The sequence below is a fragment of the Cetorhinus maximus genome, chromosome 7 (genome assembly GCF_964194155.1).
Source record: "Cetorhinus maximus chromosome 7, sCetMax3.hap1.1, whole genome shotgun sequence".
NCBI classification, from domain to species: domain Eukaryota; kingdom Metazoa; phylum Chordata; class Chondrichthyes; order Lamniformes; family Cetorhinidae; genus Cetorhinus; species Cetorhinus maximus.
Genome location: NC_135885.1, coordinates 91791470 through 91813605, shown reverse-complemented (window position 1 = coordinate 91813605; position 22136 = coordinate 91791470). Strand labels below are relative to the sequence as shown.

Below are 22136 nucleotides of genomic sequence, written 5' to 3'. Positions count from 1 at the left end.
TCTGTAGGCCAAAGACAGCCAAAAAGGAGGGCTCCCACCCCCGAGACTTTACCTGCAGTCTCCTTCCCTCCGCTGGTAAAATACCAGTGGAGATGGGACCAGGCCTTTAACTGGCCACTTAATAGGTTCAACTCGGCTTTGGGCAGGTAGGTCATCTGCCTTCTGACAAAACGGCATTGCGGTATGAAAGCATCAGCCCAAGCAATTTTGCCAGACATCCCGCTTCAGAGCCTATCCCCAAAGACTCAATAAAATTATGGCCTTGGTTTCTCAGTGTTTCTGGCAGTTTTTTGCATCTTCTACTGTGAAGACAGATATTAAATACTTGTTCAAAAACAAAAATATCTGGAAAACCTCAGCAGGTCTGACAGCATCTGCTCTCCGCAGTTACAGTTACAGATACAGTTGACGTTTCAAGTCCTTATGACCCTTCATCAGAAGTTGTTATTAAAATTGTTATTAAATACTTGTTTATTTATTTGCTATTTCTTGATTTCCCATTATAATTTCTCCTGCCTAAGCCTCGAAGGTCCCAAGTTTACTTTCTCTTCCTTCTTACATACATTTACAAGTTCTTTCAATTGGATTTTAAATTTCTTGTCCGTTTACTCTCAATTATATTTCTCCATTTAATTCCTTGGGCATCCTTTGCTAGTTTCAAACGCTCTCTCAATCCTCAAGCTCTCTACCCTGCCTCATGTTATAAGCTATTCTTTTAATATCCTCAACCTCATCAGTGAGCCATAGTTGAATCACTTTTCCCATTGTGTTTTTATTTCTCAACAGCATTATCATTGATTATTATGAAGTATTTTTTCACCATTGCCGATTTACCATCATTTAAATTTAATCTTTTAATCTAATTTCACAACCTACCTTAGCCAACTCTTCCCTCATACTGAAGTATTTGGCTTTGCTTAAGCTTAATAGTCTAGTTTCAGACTCATGTAAGTCATTGTCGAGCTCAGTGTGAAATGTTATCATATTATGAAGACTTTCCCCCAGAGGATCACTTATTATGAGATTACTAATTAACCCTGTCTCATTACACAAGACAGACCTAAAATAGCATCTTCCCTAGTTGGTTACATTCTAAGAATCTGTCTTGAGTGTATTCCATGAACTCCACCTCCAAACTACTTTTGCCAATTTATTTCTTCAGGCTGTGTGATAATTAAAGCCTCCAGAATGATTGCACAGCCGTTGTTATAAGCTTCGCTTATTTCTTGTTTAATACACTTTCCAATGGTAAAGTTACAGTTAGGGAGTCTATAAACAATTCCTACCAATGTTTTCTACCCTTTGCCATTTCATATCTCAATCTATACTGATTCGACTTGATGCTATTCCTAGCCAAGATCCTTTATCGCTATTATAGAAACATAAAAAATACATGCAGGGTCACTTGGCCCTTTGAGCCTGTTCCGCCATTCAATATGATCATAGTTGATCCTCTATCTCAACACCAAACTCCTGCGCTCTTCCCATACCCCTTGATGTCTATAGAGTCTAGAAATCTATTTCCTTCTTAAATGTATTCAGTGACTTCGCCTTCACAGCCCTCTGTGGTAGAGAATTCCACAGGTTCACCACCCTCTGAGTGAAGAAGCTTCTCTTCATCTCAGTTCTAAATGGCTTACCCTGTATCCTGAGATTGTGACCTCTTGTTCTAGAACCTCCCCCCCCCACCCAGAGGAAACATCATCCCTGCAAGGGTCTGTCCATCCCTGTCAGAATTTTATACGTTTCAATGGATCCCCTTTCATTCTTCTGAGCTCCAGTGAATACAGGCCTAGTCGGCCCAATCTCTCCTCATACGACAATCCTGCTATCCCAGGAATCAGTCTTGTGAACCTTCACTGCACTCTCTCCATGGCAAATGTACCACTTCTTAGGTAAGGAAACCAAAGCTGCACACAATACTCCAGGTACGGTCTCACCTGTATAGCTGCAGTAAGACATTCTTGCTCCTGTACTCAAGTCCTCTTGTAATGAAGGCCAACAGACCATTGCCTTCTTAACTGCTTGCTGCACCTGCATGCTTGCTTTCAGTGACTGGTGTACAAGGACACCCAGGTCCCTTTGTACATCAACATTTCCTAATCTATCACCATGTCATCCCTATTATCAGGGCTACAACCCTCCTTTTCCATTTTATCTCTGCTTTCCAGACATCGACGGCCCTTCACAAGCTTTGTCACCCTGCAACACATCTCCGTAATGGCTACTATATCAAATTTATCCCCATTTGTGCCATTACTTCATCTGTCTTGTTATGAGTGTTTTGTGCAATCAGGTTATTTTAACGTATCATTTTCTCTGATTTTATTTTACTACTAATGCACTATTACTGTTAGACGCTGTGACCAAGATTTTGGGGTTCCATTTTGCGACTGCACGGAGTCAGGGTTTCACAAAAAAATGGCCACTGAGCAGTGAAAGCAGAAGTCCTGCCTCCATTTCCATCTCTGGCAATTTTCAGCAGATAAGGGGGAGGGGGAGGGGGAGGGGGTGGGACCCCACATGATGCAATTTAGAAGTTGCCGGCACCATTCTGGAAGTAGGAATTTCTGAACTTTTGGAATGCTCATCCAGACAGCTGCATTTTGGAAGCCCTCCTAAATAACACCTGGGGGGAGTAAACCATGAACTGGAGGCAGGAAAAAGTATAAAAGGTGAGCAAAATGGTGTTGCCTCCTTTACAGTTTATCATGAAATGCTGTAGCCTAAGTTATATCTATGTTGACCAAAGTGAATGATGACAGTGCTGTGATTGGAAAAGGCAAGTGACCGTTAAATAATGTAGTTGCCATTGTTCCTTCATGCAACTGACTTGCTGTCAAGTGAAAGAACAGCATTGTAAAAGTGGCTTGCTGCATTGTTCCAGTGAAGCCCAACGCAAACTGGAGGAACAGCACCTCATCTTCCGACTAGGCACTTTACAGCCCTCTGGGCTGAATATTGAATTCAACAACTTTAGATCTTAAACTCACCCTCCCCCCATCCCCACCCCGTTTCTTTTCCCCCCCCACCCGCTTTTTTTTCAATAATTTATATAGATTCTTCTTTCCCCACCTATTTCCATTATTTTTAAATCTAAAATTAAAACCTTTAGTCTTTCCACCCCACCCCCACTACAGCTGTACTTTGAATATCCTGTTTTCCATTCTTAATTAGCACTTTTCTCAGACAAAGGCCACCACCTTCAACACCTCTTTGACCCTTTTGTCTGTGACATCTTTTGATTATTATCTGCTCACACCACACCCTCAATGTGTCTCTTCCCCACCCCCCCCCCACCCACCTTAAACCAATTTATATTCTCCCTTGTTGAAACTATGCTGCAGTTCTGCCGAAGGGCCATGAAGGCTCGAAACGTTGACTGATTTCTTCTCCGCCGATGCTGCCAGACTTGCTGAGTTTTTCCAGGTAATTCTGTTTTTGTTTTGTTTTGTAAAAGTGGAAATGTCTTCAGATGCATTAATCTAGATTATTCACTAGATAAAAAGCTGTTCTGAATGATACAATGTTGAATGGCTAGCCCAACATGAGATCCAGAGATAATTGTTCAAACTCTCTCCATTGTATCATTCATTCTTTGCAGGTCAGTTCAACCATCTGTTCAGTTCCTTTACAGCTTTGACAGATGTGTGAGCTTTTGGCTGTCTTCAAAAGCACTCATGGATTATGTAATGAACAGTTTGTTTATTCAACAGTCCTGGCAAATGTGAGTGATAGCTTTGACAGATTTATGCGTTTCTGAAGAGGGTAATGGTTTTCTAAATGCCTGTTCAAGTGATGTACGTTTATTTTGACAGATTTATGAACTTCCGACAAATAACGGGTTTCAAAATGTCTGAGGCTTTTTTTAAACAAACTTATGAGATTCTGAAGAGTATAGTGATTTTTTAGTTCCTATTCGAGTGATCTTTGTTTATTTTGACAGTTATGAGTTTATGAGGAAGATAATGGTTTTATAAGCGCCTATTCAAATGATGTTTGTTAATTTTTACATATTCATGAGATCAAAATCTCAAATGTTGAGTGCCTATTCTAGGGCTGTTTATTCTGACAAACGTATGTACTTCTCAACGACTACCAAATGTTATTACAGGACTTGACAGTTTTGCTTAAACATTGGATACTGGGTGAGTGGGCTGGGAAATTAAAGGGGGGTGCGGGTTTGAAGGAGATAGGATATGAGAGTATAGAAAGTGAGGGGGTTAAGGGTGATCAGTGGTTGAAGGAGGTTAAAGGCGAGGAGGACTTTATACTGATTTGAAGAATTCAGTCGATGTTTCTGGAAATGGAGCATTTAACCTAGTCTTTTCTGCATTGGCCTTCCTCTGTCTCCACATTGGGCATGTCGCTGGAGGCAGTAGGCCTAACTCCAGGCCTCCCCACCTTCCAAGAGATTAAAATAACGTCTACTCGAACTACCAGGACGGAGATGGGATTGCGACATCGGGATTAGTCCCGCTTCCTGTCCTCCAATGGGAAAATTCTGGCACTTGTCCCTTCCTGTTACAATCTGTTCATCTTTATCCAAATTGCTACACAGCCTGGTTTAATTGGACCCATCCCAATGAAACAGCTCTCTCGTCTCCCAGTTCTGATGTCAATAGCCCATGGATCAAAGCCCATATCTCCCATATAACTCTGGGCCATGCATTCAACTCTCTGATTTGTTTGGCCCCATGTCAATACATGTGGCTAATGTAGTGCTCCAGAGATTATTACTGTGATGAGATGAGTATATTTTTATATTTCTGTGTGTATGTATATATTCTGTGTAGGTAAGGGTAAAGCTGTGTGTGTGCGTGTCCAGGGTTAATCAAAAGAGAGGTTGTTGGAGTCAGATTGTCTGTGAAATCTAAGGGATGAAACACTAAAAGTGTTATCTTCTTGCATTTTGTAATGAGGCCTTATGGTGAGTCTTAACTTGGAAGTAAACAGATTAGATCTGAAATTGCATTTGGGTTAAGTGTTAAAGTTGATGTGTTGCATTTCAAAAGGCAGCTCAAAGGCGATTAACAACAGTTGCATTTTACAGGAGATACGAGCACAAACAGGGCAGACATTTTAAATCTTATTGACCCAAAATAGAAACATGAAAACCTTTAATATTTGCGAACCTGAGTTTCAAAGAGATATTTGAAGACAATGGACAACCAAGATGAAAGGGGTAAAAGGGGTATTTATGAAAACGGGTTTTCAGCTGTAGTGAGTGGCTGTGTGGGGGCAGGGGGGAGCCTCGCTGAAAGCCAATTCCTGTATGTTTGGAGCGTGCTGAAAAGCTGTGAAAGTCTTTTAATTGGAAAACTCAGTTTTGGGCCAGAAGACTATTCATCCTGTGAAAATGTTTGTTTTTATGAATCCCCCTTTGAAAAAAATCACATCAGCATGGAATAGTTCTGGGAAGTCATAGATTGCACTTCTGTTTAAAAAGGAAGGCAATTTCTCGTTTTGGGTAATATTTCCTGGAATTTATGGTTAAGAATCTATAAGAGTTGTTGTCAAAAAGATAGTTTTATTGTGTACTTTTGATGAAGCATTTTGGGGTTATTTTTGTAAGATTTTCCTAACCGTGGATCTTTTATCTTATGTGCTTAAGCTTTATCTTTTTTTTTCTTTTAATAAACATTTTAATTCTTCAAATTTCAAAAGTTATCACTGGAGTCCTGTGCTTTTGTGCTCAGTAGCCTTCCCTCCACGTCTCTACAACGCAAAAAAAATTACAATCAGCCTAGACGGGTTTCACTCTGAGATCTGGCTAGTTCAGCTTTAAAATCAGCTGCAGTCATAACAATTACCTTTAAGTTCTGTTTATTAATTTGGATTCTAACTGCTCAAACTCCCTCAACAAACATTTCATTGCTCATTATGCCTAGGTCGATAATACCCATGTGACCCACAACACTTAATTCCTGACTCGCAGTCACATCTCCCTGTCTATGGCCACGAACCAGACGTGTACCCCATTTCTGTCTGAAGGGGTGACTGCCTCATGGATCAAAGTATCCAGGTAACTTTCCCCCTCCCTGATGGCCCACTATATCTGCACCACGGACTCCAGATCAACAACCCTGAACTGAAGTTCCTTGAGATGCAGATGCTCTCCACAAACACTCACATACTGCAACTGTCATTGTCACACTATCATCCCTATATAACATGGATTTATTTATTTAATTAATTAAAGTGGATGTATATAATCGATTAAACTTACAGCTTTAAGTTATTTCCAATTAACTACCTGAACTAGTTTAAGTTATAGGTAAATTAAATCAAATGTTTATCTGTAACGCAAACCACTACAAATATTGGAGGCAAAAAATTAAAACCTCCATCCCCCTTCTTGACCTAATTGCTCTAGCTAAATATCACCCCTCTGGCAACCACAGATCAGCCATGATCTAACTGAATGGCAGAACAGGTTCAATGAGAGTCTAATCCTGTCCCCGGGCTTTTTTTTAAATCACCTTTTCCACTTATTATCCCTGCAGTTTGTTAGAAAGTTTTAAGATGATTTAAATGATTAATAATTCCCAGCCCTCCTGTGGCTTAGGTTTTAACATTATAGCAACAGTGTTGGAAACAGAAATCATAATCTTGTATTTATGGGCTGGATTATATGCTCCCCATGCTGGTGGGGGACACATAAAATGCAGTGGGCAGCCTGGCCACCACACTACCAGCCCACTGCTGTCCCTACCGCAATTTTACCAGCAGCAGGGGTGGCACCAGGCTGTCAGCCTGTGAGTGACCAATTGAGGCCCTTAAATGGCAATTAACTCTCAGTTAAGGGCATCATCCTGTCATGGCCTGGATTTAACCAGCGGACAAGCCCACACCAAGTGCTTAGTCCAGCAGGTTTGCCTGTGTGGGCTGGTTGGGGTCACTCCTTAACAGATGCCCCAGGTTGGCGGGACAGCCTCCAGCCAGGCATTCCCTCCCTCCCCCCACCACCCCCATAGCCTCTCAAATCCCAGCCTCCCACATTCCTCAACAAGGCCTTCCATTTTGGCACCTGGGGAGTCCCCCGACGCACTGCTGGGCTGGATCCAGCACAGTTCAAGGAGAAGCGGAGAGGTCTCGGACTGGTGGGGCACGAAGATGTAGATGGATTAGATGTCAAGGTGAAAAGGAATGTGTTGGGACCAGGAAACTGACTGAGAGCATCAGATATAGGTGGGAAAAGACTAGACATCTCTGTTGCCTGCCTATATTCACTGTAAATTCCAAACTTACTCATTAATGGAGTGTGTTGCCTCGGCCCTCAGCCCCGACCAGGGTCCTATCTGTTTCCTCAAACATATGTTGTTTCTTCAGGTGTCCAGACTACTTTCCATGCCTGAACATCAATGGTAGGCCCAACATGCACACTTTGGGAGACCAGTGCATCTCCACTCACTCAATGTACCTGCGTCCATGACAAATGATAGCATTTAACCCCAACTGACACTCAGGAGGGGGATCTTCCAACTTAATAAGCCCCTTCCATTTGCTTTGCCATCTGGCCGCATTTCCATTATAAGGGACTGTGCTTCAGTCTTCAATAAGACAGTGAGAAAATTCCAAGAAATGTTAGAGACTTGTTGCTGTTTTCGTGTGAATGCTGCAGGTCACTTGCTAGATTCTCAGCAAATGTGGGCCTGGCAGATGACCTGGGCCAGCTCAAACCATGCCAAATTTCAAAGCCTGTGTCTTCTGTCCTTAAATGGTAATATATCAAGAGCCTCAGGCATGTCTTAGTCTCTCAGGGTTCATTTTTGGCCTCTCTTAAATCATCTTTTACTACACCTCTTCTTATGTCACTAACAAATTCTTGTGGTCTTCCAAATCATTCATGGGCTCCTGTTTTCTTGGGGCCTGTAAATTTCACTCACCTCTTTTTGTTTCTCTAGCAAGTCAGATCCTTCTTGCTCTTGTATTATATGTTTTCTTACTCAACTGATTCTCAGGTGACCTTCTGACCTCCCTTTTCTCTCCATTTTTGACTTCTCCTTTCTTTCTCATACTCACCTCTGAAAACAGCAAGAGTCCTGGCTGCCTTATGCAACACAGAAATGGCATTTTCTGTGTGCACAAGAAAGATAAATGACCAAGTTCCATAAGATGGCATTTAAAGTTCGAAGAATCATAAGTTTGGCCATGAAGCAGTACAGAAACAGAACAAAAACATTGAATATTCATTCAAAACAAGCATGATTGGTAATTATGTTAAGAAAAATTAATTCTTCCAAAATATAGGCATAATAAACTACTGTTGCAACCATATTGGAAAGTACATGCATAAAGAAAGAATAGTGTTTTCCAAAGGCTCAACCTGATATGGTTGCAAAGTGCTATTGTGCTTCCAAAGCTGCAACCTCAGTTCTGGTTTTCAAGTTGTAATGTTAATTCACTGAAATGCTGGTATCAAAAGGCACCACCAGCAAACATAACTGAGTCTTCCAGTCTATCTACTCCATGCCAGATTCAGCCATACAGTAATCTTCAGACACTCCTCATCATCCCTTTAAATCAATATTGCAACTGATGGTGTGGAGAGCCTCATAGATAATTGACCCTGCGCAGACAGACCAAAAACAATGGGGCAATGTGTTTGCACAATTCAAGATTCATATTATACAGTTTTATTGTCCTCATACCTATCAGTATTTCTCTCTGTTCCTTTTACATGCTCCCTCTTCAAATCACATTTCCGCATCACGTGCAAAAGCTGCAAATTACAAACTTTACAATGGGAACCAAAAATATGATCTGAAAAGGATGCAGATGGAGCAAATTCAAAACAATGAGATTCCATCGCTATCACAAATGGTTGTGAAGTATGCTTCTGTGTAAATCTTACTTTATAATAATTACTAATTGGTCACTTTTAGTCTTAGCACATGGTCTGTTACCCTAGACCATACTTAAATTTAGAAAAATCGGGAATATAGGGTGGTAACCCATATGGTTTCCAGTGCATAGCCCAATGGTAAATAAGATTCACTTTTTGCCCTGGGGCTTGCTATAATAGGTACTCTGAGTGTACAGTCTAATTTTCGTTCATAGCAAGTGTGTGTTTGCTAATGGAAGCTACCTTTTTTTGTTGAGCACAAGTAAAAAAAAGATAGCCAAAGTAGTAAAAACAACTTTTCATACAAACATTTTTTTCATTATTCCAAGATAAAATATCTTCAGAGATCTTGTGTTGCACACCCAACCAACAGTGACTACACTGTTCCTCAGCAATAGATTTTCTGAAGCTGATACCCATTTTTTTGATCTCAGGTGGAATTCCATCAGTAATCACTGAAGCTGCCTCTAAGAAGGACAAACTCTTTCTTTTACTCTTCTGCTCAGAAAACCTTCATTCCATACGTGTTCTTCCAAGACTTCAACATGGTCTCATATATGACAAGTGGTTTTGCTGTTCTTACATATTAGTTAGAGTGCCCTGGCTTAGGTCAATACCTCAGGTCACATTCCTTTGGGCTTATTTTGCTTCCTTCCCATGACTAGAGAGTTGCCTGTGGAGCAATGACTGGCACCCAGCGGTCATCAGTAATATAAAAACGAGGCAAGCAAAACAATTCAAAGCAGGTGCAGCACACAAAAGGTGCATTCCAATTCCAGTCCAATCAACCAATCGCCAGGTTATCCAAAAGAACCTTTTGGGGAGAGCTCCTCCTTCATTTCTCCCCCGCCCCCATTTTATGAGAAACCTGGCCTGTGCTCAATGCTTCATCACAACACTGATGGTACTGAAAATTAACATGAGTCAGAGAAATTTTCACACATTAGTAAGAGATAAATAAAGTTATGATTCAACGTGCTGGCCTATGTTAGTCTAAATTGCACTTAAAGTACATACAGCTACAGAAGCCAAAACACATTTGTGTTTTAAAAATGATGCACAAAGCCCAAATTGCTGTCAGACATGGACGTGATATATTTGTCAACCCATGGCTATGTCAAGTACAGATTGTCATGAACATGCAGTTACTAAATTTCACCAGCTAGAAATTTATATAGTGTAGATTCACTCCAAATCTGAATGATCCGAAGATATAGACAGTCAAGTGAAACATCAGGCTCATTTCTAAAACAAAAGACAATATTTCACACTGCACCAGACAGCATTTCTATTCTCCACTTGTTCAACTCAGGTCTTTCATAATGGAATTGGACCAATCACAGTCTTTGCTGTAACCTCCTCACTGGGGATTTAACAGAAACAAAAACTTGCAGTACTTTTGACCCTTTGCAGGTATCAGTGAGAAATGGCCTTGACCACTGCTTTAAAGGAGAAAACAATGCCAAGACTATTACTTCAGTTCATTAGCTTTTCCAGGCCTCCTCTTTAATAGTTCATGAAATGCAAAAGTTTCTATATTACTGAACAAAACTGTTACAGCATAACCTTTTGCTATTTGTCTGTGATATTTGAAATAGTTCACAACAAAAATCAAATCCACATATCTTTAAATAAAGCACATCCGTAAGCATGTTCTCCTAATGCTCTCTCTCAATCCTCAATGAATTGTAGTTCATCATGCCTTAAATATATTTACTTTGGAAATTGAAAAATTATCAGAATATTTTCAGTCAATGGTGTGTTATCTTTTTTGCACAGAAGCCTCAACCATAGGGGGAGCTAAATAAATAACTTAAGAAATAATTTCCTGTATTTGGATAAAGATCTGTGTGATGCACTGAATCGAAGTGCCGTGGACCCTTTACCCTCTGTGGTTAATTAGTCAGGAAATGTGTGACACCAGGTGCTAACCCCAACTGAAACATAAGCAAAAGGTTTAATTAACAGGAGTCCAAAATAAAACCTGAAATCAATCTTGAACCACCAAAGTTAATTAATATTGCACAAACCCCACATTTTACAGCCTTAGACATTTTGGACAGAAGCCCGCAAGATGACAGCTGGTAACATTTTGAAAATCCAAAACTGTAACAGAATACCAAAATAAATATTTTTATTTTGCATACTCAAAGTATGAATTCTAACCAGTTACTGGATAGCAACCACCAACAGCTTGGAAATCAAAGAAATCACTTAGCAGGCTTCATTACCTGAGCTTTGAGATCCTGCAATTCAGCTTCAAGCTCATTGATTTTTTCTTCTCTCTTCTGCATTTGGGCCTGTGCCTCTTGTCGGGCTGTAAACTCTTCATCAAACTGAAAGATAAAACTACATCAACCTTAAGGATGCCAGATTCTGTTGATTCCAAACATCGCAGCATTATCAAGTACGCTTTTATTTTTGAGAATGCTGTAGCACCTATGATTCAGCGTAAAGCGGTTTTGATGCTTTTCTGTTAATTCTCTACAAAGGAGTTTTAAAATAAATCTATTCACAAGATTTTGTGCCCTGATGAGCAGGGAAGATTTCCACTGTTTTCCATTTGTAACATACTGGTCTAGACTTTCAGGAAAGCCCTCGTCTTAAAGTAAAATCGTAAGCAAAGAATGCATTAATAATATTGTGAATGGAAAAATCATTCTTCTTTGGCCTTTTTGTGATCTTAACAAAACAGTTAAATGAATAAGAATGTATGTTTTCAATCCCTCATGTCCCCCACTCCAACAAAACAAAACATTTCTATGAACAAGAAACAAGAAAGAAAAGAGGGAGCGTGTAAACAGGGAACAACAGGGAGTTAGCCTGACAAGAGCCATTGGGAAAATTCTCAAATCTGTTATTAAGGAAGTCTTAACAATGCACCAAGAAAATCATAGTATGCTCAAACAGAGACAACGTAGGGTAGATAATGGGGAACCATACCACAATCATAGTAGATGAAGTACACTTGGATTTCCAAAAGGCATTCAGTCAGGTGCCACACAGAAGGTTAGCACGCAGGATAAGGGCTCATGGACTTGGGGGTAATATATTAGTATGGATGGAGGGCTGAGTAATAGACAGGGAGCAGAGAGTAGGGATAAATGTGCATTTTCAAGTTGGCAGGCCGTGACTAGTGGAGGGTTCAAGGATCGGTGCTGGGTCCTCAACTATTTAGAATTTATATCAGGCCTAGACATTGAAACCAACAGTGTGTACCCAAATTTGATGATGATAAGCTAGTTAGGGATGTGAGCTATGTGGAGGATACAGAGATGCTGCAAGAGACATAGACAAATTAACTGAGTGGGCAACAGAATGACAGATGGAGTTAACGTGGGAAAGTGTGAAGTTATTCACTTTGGTAATAAGAATAAAAAAGCAGAATATTTTTCAAAAAGTTGTGAACTTATAAATGTTCATATGCATAGAGAAATTTTGATGTACTCCTATGAGGAGTACATCAAGTTATCATGCATGTACAGCAAGAATTAGAAAGGCAAATTACATGTTGGCTTTTATTGTAAGGGGAGTGGATACAAAGGTTCAGGGGATTGGTTCCTGGAATAAGAGGGTTGTCCTTGGATGAGGTTGTGTAAATTGGGTCCATACTCATTGGACTTAAGAAGAATGGAAGATGATCTCATTCACACATACAGGGTAGACAGGGAGGTTGTTTCCCCCTGGCTAGGAAATCTGGAACACATTGGCACAGCCTCAGGGTAAAAGACCAATTATTTAAGCCTGAGATTAGGAATAACTTCTTCACTCAAATGGTTGTGAATCTTTGGAATTCTCTAACACAGAGATACTCCCATCATTCAAGACTGGGATAGGTAGATTTTTGAGTGCTCGAGAAATTAAGGGATATGGGAAGTGTGCAGGAAAGTAGAGTTGAGGGAGAAGAACAGCCATGATTGTGTTGAATGGCATAGCAGGCTCGAAGGGCAATAGTCTACTCCTGCTTCGATTTCTTATGTTTCTTATTCTTACCCCTTTGAAATGATATTTCTTATTTGTGCACCTTAAAAAAAAATCCTAAAGGCCACCTGTCATCACAGTATTAATCTTTGTTCAACTCATCTTTTTAGTGACATCATTAGTAAACATTTTACATTTAACATTATCAAGCAAATTAAGACAAAGAAAGTTCCTATAACAACAGCATTAAATATACAGTAGTATTCCTTACCTTTCTAGTAAGGTCAGAGAGCCTTTGTTCACACTCATCGACTCTTGCTTTGTCAACACAAATATCTGCAAATAAGATAGGCACATGATCCAGTTTCATAGTTTTATTGGCATCAACAAAAAATGTTCCTCATGCTGCTGTATCAATTAAATCTAACTCAATTCCTTCTACAGAAATATTGCTCACCAACAAGATGATCAAAGTTTACATCTAATCGTTTGCGGTATGTGAAGTCAGGATCGATGCCACTGTGGTGTAACACAATCTGGGAAACACATTCTTCTATTATCTTGAAATACTGTGGCCTACAATGAAGAGAAGCAAATGAATTCATTTACTTTAGAGTGAACTTGAAATACACAAATTGCAATGACTATGTCCAGTATTAATATGCAGAATAATACTGACTTCATTACTGTTAGATTATCCACCCTGTTTTCTTCATTCTTCAAAAGAGGTTTGACTTCCATATACAGGTGAGAACTGCTGTCATCCCATACTGAAATCTCTTGATAAATATCCCAAAGGAAATTTGTGCACTTAGCAGTTCAGTGATATCTCTCTACCCTGCTACAAGGCCTTGTTTTGCTGTGTCCTTAGCTCTCTGCCCAAAGGAGGCAGCTTGGAGGTCCAGTACAACAGCAATAGCATGGAGGCATCACACCAAATGAAAATCTTAAAACAATGTCAAGTTGGAAAAATGGTATAAACTGCAAGAAAACTTCTTGCAAAGAATGAGGATGGCCTGGTTTATAGATGGGCATTTCACAAACTGCCTCTCTAATTTAACCACTGCTTAATTTACTGACAAGTAAATCTGCCAAAACAGTATCAATCTGCAGCCACAAGCTGAAACAATTCGGCATGGTGCCAACCAAAGTCCCTTTCCACAATAAGTTGTTGCAGTGGGGGAATGAGTGAGACACACTGGCTGGCAGTGGTGGAGGTGGAGACAGCAATCATTTTTGTCTATTCCTATATTCCTGGAGAGTCTGGAAAGCCATCATAATGTCCACCTTGTATAACATCATAACAGCTTCATATTATGATGGGGCATGCGCCATCTGTGGATGTGAATAATGCAGATGTGGTATCAATTTTTTGTTTCCAAATTCCTTTTATTTTCTACAATGCAGATGACTAACACATCTATAATTGCAACCCATACTTTTCTGCTTTAACATGGCCTTAAACTCAAGTCAGTGAATAGACGTGAGAGAGTAATTTAATTAACACATCAGGGATGCATTTACAGAAAAATGAGAGAGTTAAAAATCATAAATAAATCAAAGTAACATTAATTTAAAATGTTATGTGTTATACATAAAGCACAACGAGGCCAAAGAACTATACAAAGTCTCTCACAGACACCTGCAGTAAAAGGCCAGCTAAAGAGAGAGACTGTGTATTGTAAGAGCGAGAGAGAGAGGAAATAGACAGAAACAGAGAGACAGAGAGAGAGCGAAAGAGAGAGGCAGAGACAGAGAAAGGAGGAGAGGACAGTGAGGAAGAAAAGGGTGTCATAAACAATAAGATAGAGAGAGAAAAAAAATTTCAAGTACATAAAAATAAATTGATGTTGTTCCTGAAATGAATTTCCAAAAGGTCCAATTGATAAATACACCAACATGGTAAAGGATTGAGACACATTAGGTTTCAGTCAGGTCCCAGGTTTGATTCCAAGAATGTTTCAGAGATTGCAGGTTAAGGGTCTGACACATATAGGGTTAATGTAGGACCACCCACACAGAGATGTAAGGAAGTACATGGCCCAGACGCAGAGTCAGTGTGGTGTTGAGCAGAGTTGTGTAAAGACCTAAGCATGGAGACAGCTCCTAGCTGTACATGTGTAAACAGTTCTAGTAGTCACTAAAGACTTACAGTTAACTTACAGGAGATTACGGAGACTTCTTTAAGGCATACCATTATGTAACCAACACCCTCCCAACCAAGATGAGCAACAATGATGAGCAATTAAATAATGTAAAACCAATCTAAATTCAATGCAGGAATTACTTAAATAATTTTGATTATTTAATTAAGTTTGTCCAATTTGCAACCTGAATGTGCTGGTAACGTGCTTGTGCAATGCCGAAGTAGCCTCATAAAATCAAGGTCTGAGTTTCCTAATTTAAGTTTCTTAATTAAGCTCACAAGCTTCCTGCTTCCCACCACGAGTGTGTGAGGTAAGTGTGCGTATATTAGACAATGAATTGCTGGCACTTGTAGAACAAAACCATGCAGAATATCACAAATAAAAGCTTACCTCACAAAATAGTCATTCCTGATCAACAACATGTGTTGAAGAATGGATAGAAAATAATTTTCAGCATCTGTGCCCTTCACTGTGTGAGACAGCATATTATAAACATCATTAATTTCAGTACAGCGAAGGTTAAGGAAAATATATTGCAGAGTGTAACACATTAGCATACATTGGCAAGGTTTTAAAACATTAGATTAGTATTTCCAAACCAAAGGAGAAAATTTGAAAAATAATACTTCCCTCTTCATTAATTCAGATATCAATCAGCCATATACATAGCATCAATATCTCAAAGATCCAGGAAACAGATTACATTGTTAAATTAATACTTAATGCAATAGCGGCAACCTACAATGGCACTTTCAATCCTCAACTTTTGCTTTTGTGCCTTCTACAATGACACAGGTCAACTTGCATGTTTCTCCCAAAACTAGCCTCTTCTGTTCCAGATTTTCCATGTAACCCTGTATAATCACAGGTGCTTCTTAAGGAGGATAATTATATAGTATCTGCACAGTGACACGATAGGGTTGTGAGAGAAGGCACAACTGTTGAAAATTAAGTAGTAGGAAAAGACTAAAAATGAGCACTCCGACCTTTGCAATATGGTAAAATCTAATGGATAAATTTCCAGCAAGACTTGCTATGTATGTTTGAACATTATTTAAACCTTTCTGTATGAGCTTTATCAGTCATATTCCAGGAATGTACAGCTGGCTAACTGTGAAAATTATGTGGCTACCAAAAATCAGGGAAAATTTGTCATGCCCAATCTTCTCTTTCAGCTCCAACTAGAACTTAACTTCTCCATTCAATGTGTAATGGCAAAATATACAAGTTGAGAGAGTAAATTTCTCCACATTTGCACCTCAAAAAAGATCAGTTAGTCAAAGTCTCACATCTTGGAAGCATTCATAGAAAGGTGTCACACACATCTTTGTTACACTCATCTAATTACAAATTAACTATGCTGATCAACAAAAATATGGACAGGCAGAAATTTCTACCAAATGTGAATCAGTAATTCACACAAAATCAACAAAAAGAGTACATTTTTCAAATCTAACCATCAGCAATCACAAACTGTCGCAGGACAAACACAAACAATTTTTCCCTGATTCTTTTTGGTAGCCACATAGTTTTCACAGCTCGCCAACTGTGTAAGTCCAGAATATGGCTTATAAGCTTCAGGCAAGAAAGGCTTAAATAATATTGACATCAAACTGACACATAGCAAGTCTTGCTAGAAATTTATCCAACAGCTTTTATCATCCCCCAAAGGGCAAGAGTGCTCACTTTTAGTCTTCTCTTATTACTAATTTTCAATCGTTGTGCCTTCTCTCACAATCCTTTCAGTGTCACTGTGCAGATGCTATCTAATCCTCTTCCTCAGGAGCACCTGGGATTACGTAGGGTTACACTGGAAATATGGAACAGAACAAGCTATTCGGCCCAATCAGTCGATGCGTTTATGCTTCACTTCAGCCTTCTCCCTTCTTTCTCCGTCTAAATCTATTAACATAAGCCTCTATTCCCTTCCCTTTCATATGCTTGTATAACTCTCCCTTAAATGCATCTAAACTATTCATTTCAACCATTCCTTGTGATAATGACTTCCAAGTTCTCACCATTATGAGTAGGCATTTCCTCTGAATTCCCTGCTGGATTTCTTACTATCTGACTATCTTACATGGATGGCTTCTAGCTATGCTCTTCCCCACAAGTGTAAACATTCTCTCTGTTTCCACTCTATAAAAAAGCTTTCACCATTTGAAAGACTGCTATTAGGATACTCCTCAGCCCTTGTTTTTGTTGAGAGAAAAGAGACCCAACTTGTTCATCTTTTCCTGATATGTTTTTTTTTATTCATTCATGAGATGTGGGCGTCACTGGCTAGGCCAGCATTCACTGCCCATCCCTAATTGCCTTTGAGCAGGCGGTGGTGAGCTGCTTCTTAAACCACTGCAGTCCATGTGGTGTTGGGGTACAAGCACAGTGCTGTTAGGGAGGGAGTTCCAGGATTTTGACCCAGTGACAGTGAAGGAATGGCAATATATTTCCAAGTGACTATGGTGTGTGGCTTCGAGGGGAACTTCTAGGCGGTGGTGTTCCCACGTGTCCTTATAGGTGGCAGTGGTCATGGGTTTGGAAGGTACTGTCTAAGGAGCCTCAGAGAGTTCATGCAGTGCATCTCATGGATGTCACTGTGCTACAGCGGTGGAGGGAGTGAATGTTTGTGGATGGGGTGCCAGTCAAGTGGGCTGCTTTGTCCTGGATGGTGTCAAGCCTTTTGAGTGTTGTTGAAGCTGCACTCATCCAGGCAAGTGGAGAGTATTCCTTCACACTCCTTACTTGTGCCCTGTAGATGGTGCAAAGGCTTGGGGGAGGCAGGAGTTGAGTTACTTGCTGCAGGATTCCTAGCCTCTAGCCTGCACTTGTAGCCACAGTATTTATGTGGCTAGTCCAGCTCAGTTTCTGGTCAATGGTAACCCCCAGGATGCTGATAGTAGGGGATTCAGCGATGGTGTTGCCATTGAATATCAAGAGGCGATGGTTAGATTCTTTCTTGTTGGAGATGGTCATGGCCTGGCACATGTGTAGCACAAATGTTACTTGCCACTTGTCATCCCAAGCTTGGATATTGTCCAAGTCTTGCTGCATTTGGATATGGACTGCTTCAGTAACTGAGGAGTCGTGAATGGTGCTGAACATTGTGCAGTCATCAGTAAACATCCTCACTTCTGACCTTATAATGGAAGAAAGATAAAGACGGTTGGACCTAGGATACTATCCTGAGGGACTCGTGCAGTGATGTCTTGGAACTGAGATGATTGACCTCCAACAACCACAGCCATCTTCCTTTGTGCTAGATATGACTCCAACGAGCAGAGGGCTTTCCCCCTGATTCCCATTGACTCCAGTTTTGCTAAGGTCCTTGATGCTACACTCGGTCAAATGTTGCCTAGGTGTCAAGGACAGTCACTCTCACCTCACCTCTGGAGCTCTTTTCTCCCTATTTGAGCCTAGGCTGTAAGGGATCAGGAGCTGAGTGATCTTGGCACAGCCCAAACTGAGTGTCAGTGAGCAGGTTATTTCCAGGCAAGTGCTACTTGATAGCAGTGTTGAGGACCCCTTCCATCAATTTACTGATGATCGAGCCTAGACTGATGGGACAGTAATTGGCTGGGTTGGATTTGTCCTGCTTTTTGTGGGCGTAACATTGTGGGCAATTTTCCACATTGTCGAATAGATGCCAGTGTTGTAGCTGTAATGGAACAGCTTGGCTAGGAGCGCAGCGAATTCTGGAGCACAAGTCTTCAGCACTATTGCCAGAATATTGTCAGGGCCCATAGCCTTTGCAGTATCCAGTGCTTTCAGCCATTTCTTGATATCACGTGGAGTGAATGGAATTGGCTGAAGACTGGCATCTGTGATGCTGGGAACCTCTGGAGGAGGCTCAGATGGATCATTCACTTGGCACTTCTGGCTGAAGGTTGTTGTAAATGCTTCAGCCTTATCTTTTGCACTGATGTGCTGTGCTCCCCCATCATTGAAGATGGGGATAATTGTGGAGCCTCCTCGTCCAGTGAGTTGTTGAATTGTCCACCACCATTCACGGCTGGATGTGGCAGGACTGCAGAGCTTAGGTCTGATACATTGGTTGAGGGATCTCTTAGCTCTGCTTATGCTGTTTGGCATGCAAATAGTCCTGAGTCATAGCTTCACCAGGTTGACACCTCATTTTTAGGTATGCCTGGTGCTGTTCCTGGCATGCCCTCCTGCACTCTTTATTGTATAACCATACAGTTCTGGTATGATCCTTCTAAATCTTGTCTTCATCCTCTCCAGTATCTCTTTATCTTTTACATAACATGGGACCAGAACTGCACACAGTACTCTAAGTGTGGTCTAAACAAGGTGTGGTTCACATAACCTCCCTACTTTTCAATTCTCTCCCTCCAAAATAAAGCCTAGCCGTACCCTGCCTTGCTAACAAGCAGCAAGCAAATGCAACATTTTCAAGTTGGCAGGCTGTGACTAGAGGAATGCGATAATGATCAGTGCTGGGGCTTCAGCTATTTACAATCCATACTAATGACTGACAAAGAGACCAACAGTAAGGCGATACTAATCTAGGTGGGAATGCAAGTTGTGAGTGGGGCAAAAAAAAACTGCAAAGAGATATAGACAGATTAAGTGAGTGGGCAACAAGGTGGCAGATAGAGTATAACATGGGGAAACGTGAGGTTATTCACTTTGGTCATAAGAATAGAAAAACATAATTTTTTTTACAAGCCATGAAACATGGAAATGTTGATGTTCAGAGGGACTTGAGTGTCCTTGTACAAGAAACACAGTTAGCATGCAGGTACCAGCAAGCAATTAGGAAGGCAAAAGGCCTTTATTGCAAGAGGATTGGAGTAAAAGAATAAGGAAACCTTGCTACTATTGTACAGTTGAGACTACACCTGGAATACCGTGTGCAGTTTTTGTTTCCATATTTAAGGAAGGATATACTTGCATTGGAGGCAGTGCATCGAAGATTCACTAGATTGGTCCCTAGATTGACAGTGTTGCCAGATGATGAGAGGCTGAATAAATTGGGTTTACATTCCCTGGAGTTGAGAAGAATGCGAGGTGATCTCATTGAAACAATCAAGGTTCTTAAGGGCCTTGACAGCGTAGACACAGAGGTTGTTTCTATTGACAGTGGAACCTGGAACACACAGGCCTAGTCTCAGGATAAGGGGCTGATCATTTGGAACTGAGGTGAGGAGATATTTCTTCATACAGGGTTTTGACTGGTTGGAATTTTCTGCCCCAGAGAGTTGTGGATGATCCATCCTTGAACTTTTAAGGCTGACAGAGACAGATTTTTGGTCCCTCAGGAGATCAAGGGGTATGGTGAGCGGACAAGAAAGTGGAGTTCAAGCCCAAGAACAGCCATGATCATACTGATATGCAACAGTTTATTTTAACAATCTCAATACCAGTTTAACACCAGTCCAAGCAGAAAATTTCTGGAACGAGCGACAGACTTCCAACTCTGTATTTGAATTCCCTTTTAAATGAGGATGATGAGCCCAGGTCCTACAGAAATCCAAGCTACAGAAGCCAAAAGGGTTTTATTTTCTGCTTCATAGGCAAGGGAACTTTGCAAATACATTCACTTAAAGTCGTTCCTTCAGGAGCGAAGGTAAACATAATTATGATGTTCATTAAGACCCAATGGAGTGGGAGTCAAAATTGATTGTCGCCTTGTAAGCAATCAGTTATGGGCAATAGTTCATTAATTCCGCCCAAGGTAGTTACATTCAATGCAGATACCATGAATGTACTTTTTAAAAATTCTGTCAACTATAAGCTATATACATACTTTCAAACCTTTCCAACTGGAAAAATCCTGAACCTCTGTTACCTCCATGCCAAAAGTAAACTGACCACCACAGATATACATGATATAACGTTTGTGGATGACTCAGTGTCATTGCACACACTGCGCCATATTTGCAAGCCAATCTCAATCTCTTCAATTCCGCATGCAAGAAACTCTGCCTATCCTTGAATGTTGCCAAAAGAAAACCCATATATCATAACCCACACATGAACAACCAAATATTCCACCGACCATACATTTTGGAAGAGACACTCTGGAATATGTTGAGCTCTTCCCATACCTGAGTAGCCATCTCTCTCTAAAGGTCACCATTGATGAGGAAATTCAACACCAGATCAGCTGTGCCAGCTCAACCTTCTATAAACTATGGCAGCAAATGTTTGACAACAAACTTGAACACTCTGCAAGTCAACAAAAGTCCTGGTGTACAGAGCAGTTGACCTGGACTATGTATCAGCAACACAGGGTGTTAGGGAAATTCCGTCAGCAATGCCTCCACCACATCCTCCAGGTTCAATGGGAGTACCATCGAACAAAGGCTAGTGTCCTTCTTGAAACCAGCTCCACAAGCATTCAGGCAAAACTCCTGCAAAATCAACTATGTTGGACCGGACAGCCGAAAACCATTTCCCCCTGCTAGGATCTGTTTGCTCAACTCTCAAACGGCCAACATTCCAGGGAAGGGAAGGGCAAAAGAAGTACTTTAAAGACACTCAGAAGCTCTCCTTGAAGCCTGGCAGTATTGACATGAATGACTGGGAGGAGCTTACAACCAATCATTCTGAATGGCGACAGCTTGTCCATCAAAATGCATCACGCTTTGAGTCACAATGTCTTAATGATGAGGCAGAGTGATGGCAGAGAGAAAGAAAGCAAAGCCTGTGCTCCGATTTCACTACCTCACGTTCCATGTGCCTAAAAACCTGCGGGTCGAGAATCAGCCTGTTCAATCACATGAAAACACATGGCAGAAACTTGAGACTCTGAGTAGAGTCATCTTTCAAGTGAGGCGCAGCCACCGATGACGGCACACTTTCAAAGCTCAATCTCTGCTGTTAAGTCTTGAACAAGATTAAGAGTTAGGCAATGAGACCCATTTAAAAATATAGTTAAATACTAACAAAGTTTGTGCTCATCAAGGTGAAACACTTTATTGCTTTAGAAATGAAAGAGGTCTATTCTTGCCATGCAGTATTAGCATCAGACACAATCTGATGCAGAGTGAAGCTATGTTGAACTCCATCCCTTATTACCTTCAAAGGAAAAATCCTACTTCCACCAATGTTAATTTACTTTCTTTATTTCGATTTTTTTCCCTACAGCATCTAATTGAAACGACAGTTTAGCCACAAAATGGCAGTTTTTGAATTTGCACTCAGTGGGAACTAGGCTGTGGTTGCTCAAACCAACTAAACTTAGAAAACTCAAAACA

General features: G+C 40.6%; 1 protein-coding gene across 1 annotated transcript in view; it reads right to left on the bottom strand.

Annotated features, from left to right (window-relative positions):
- Positions 1 to 22136, bottom strand: part of LOC144682943 (protein diaphanous homolog 3-like) — a 786894-nt gene that overhangs the window by 516480 nt on the left and 248278 nt on the right. Inside the window, exons 12-15 of the mRNA XM_078545867.1 lie at positions 15307 to 15423; positions 13227 to 13345; positions 13041 to 13105; positions 11080 to 11184 (exon numbers count right to left, since the gene is read on the bottom strand). Coding sequence (XP_078401993.1) covers positions 11080 to 11184; positions 13041 to 13105; positions 13227 to 13345; positions 15307 to 15423 — 406 coding nt within the window. The remainder of the gene's footprint in view (positions 1 to 11079; positions 11185 to 13040; positions 13106 to 13226; positions 13346 to 15306; positions 15424 to 22136) is intronic.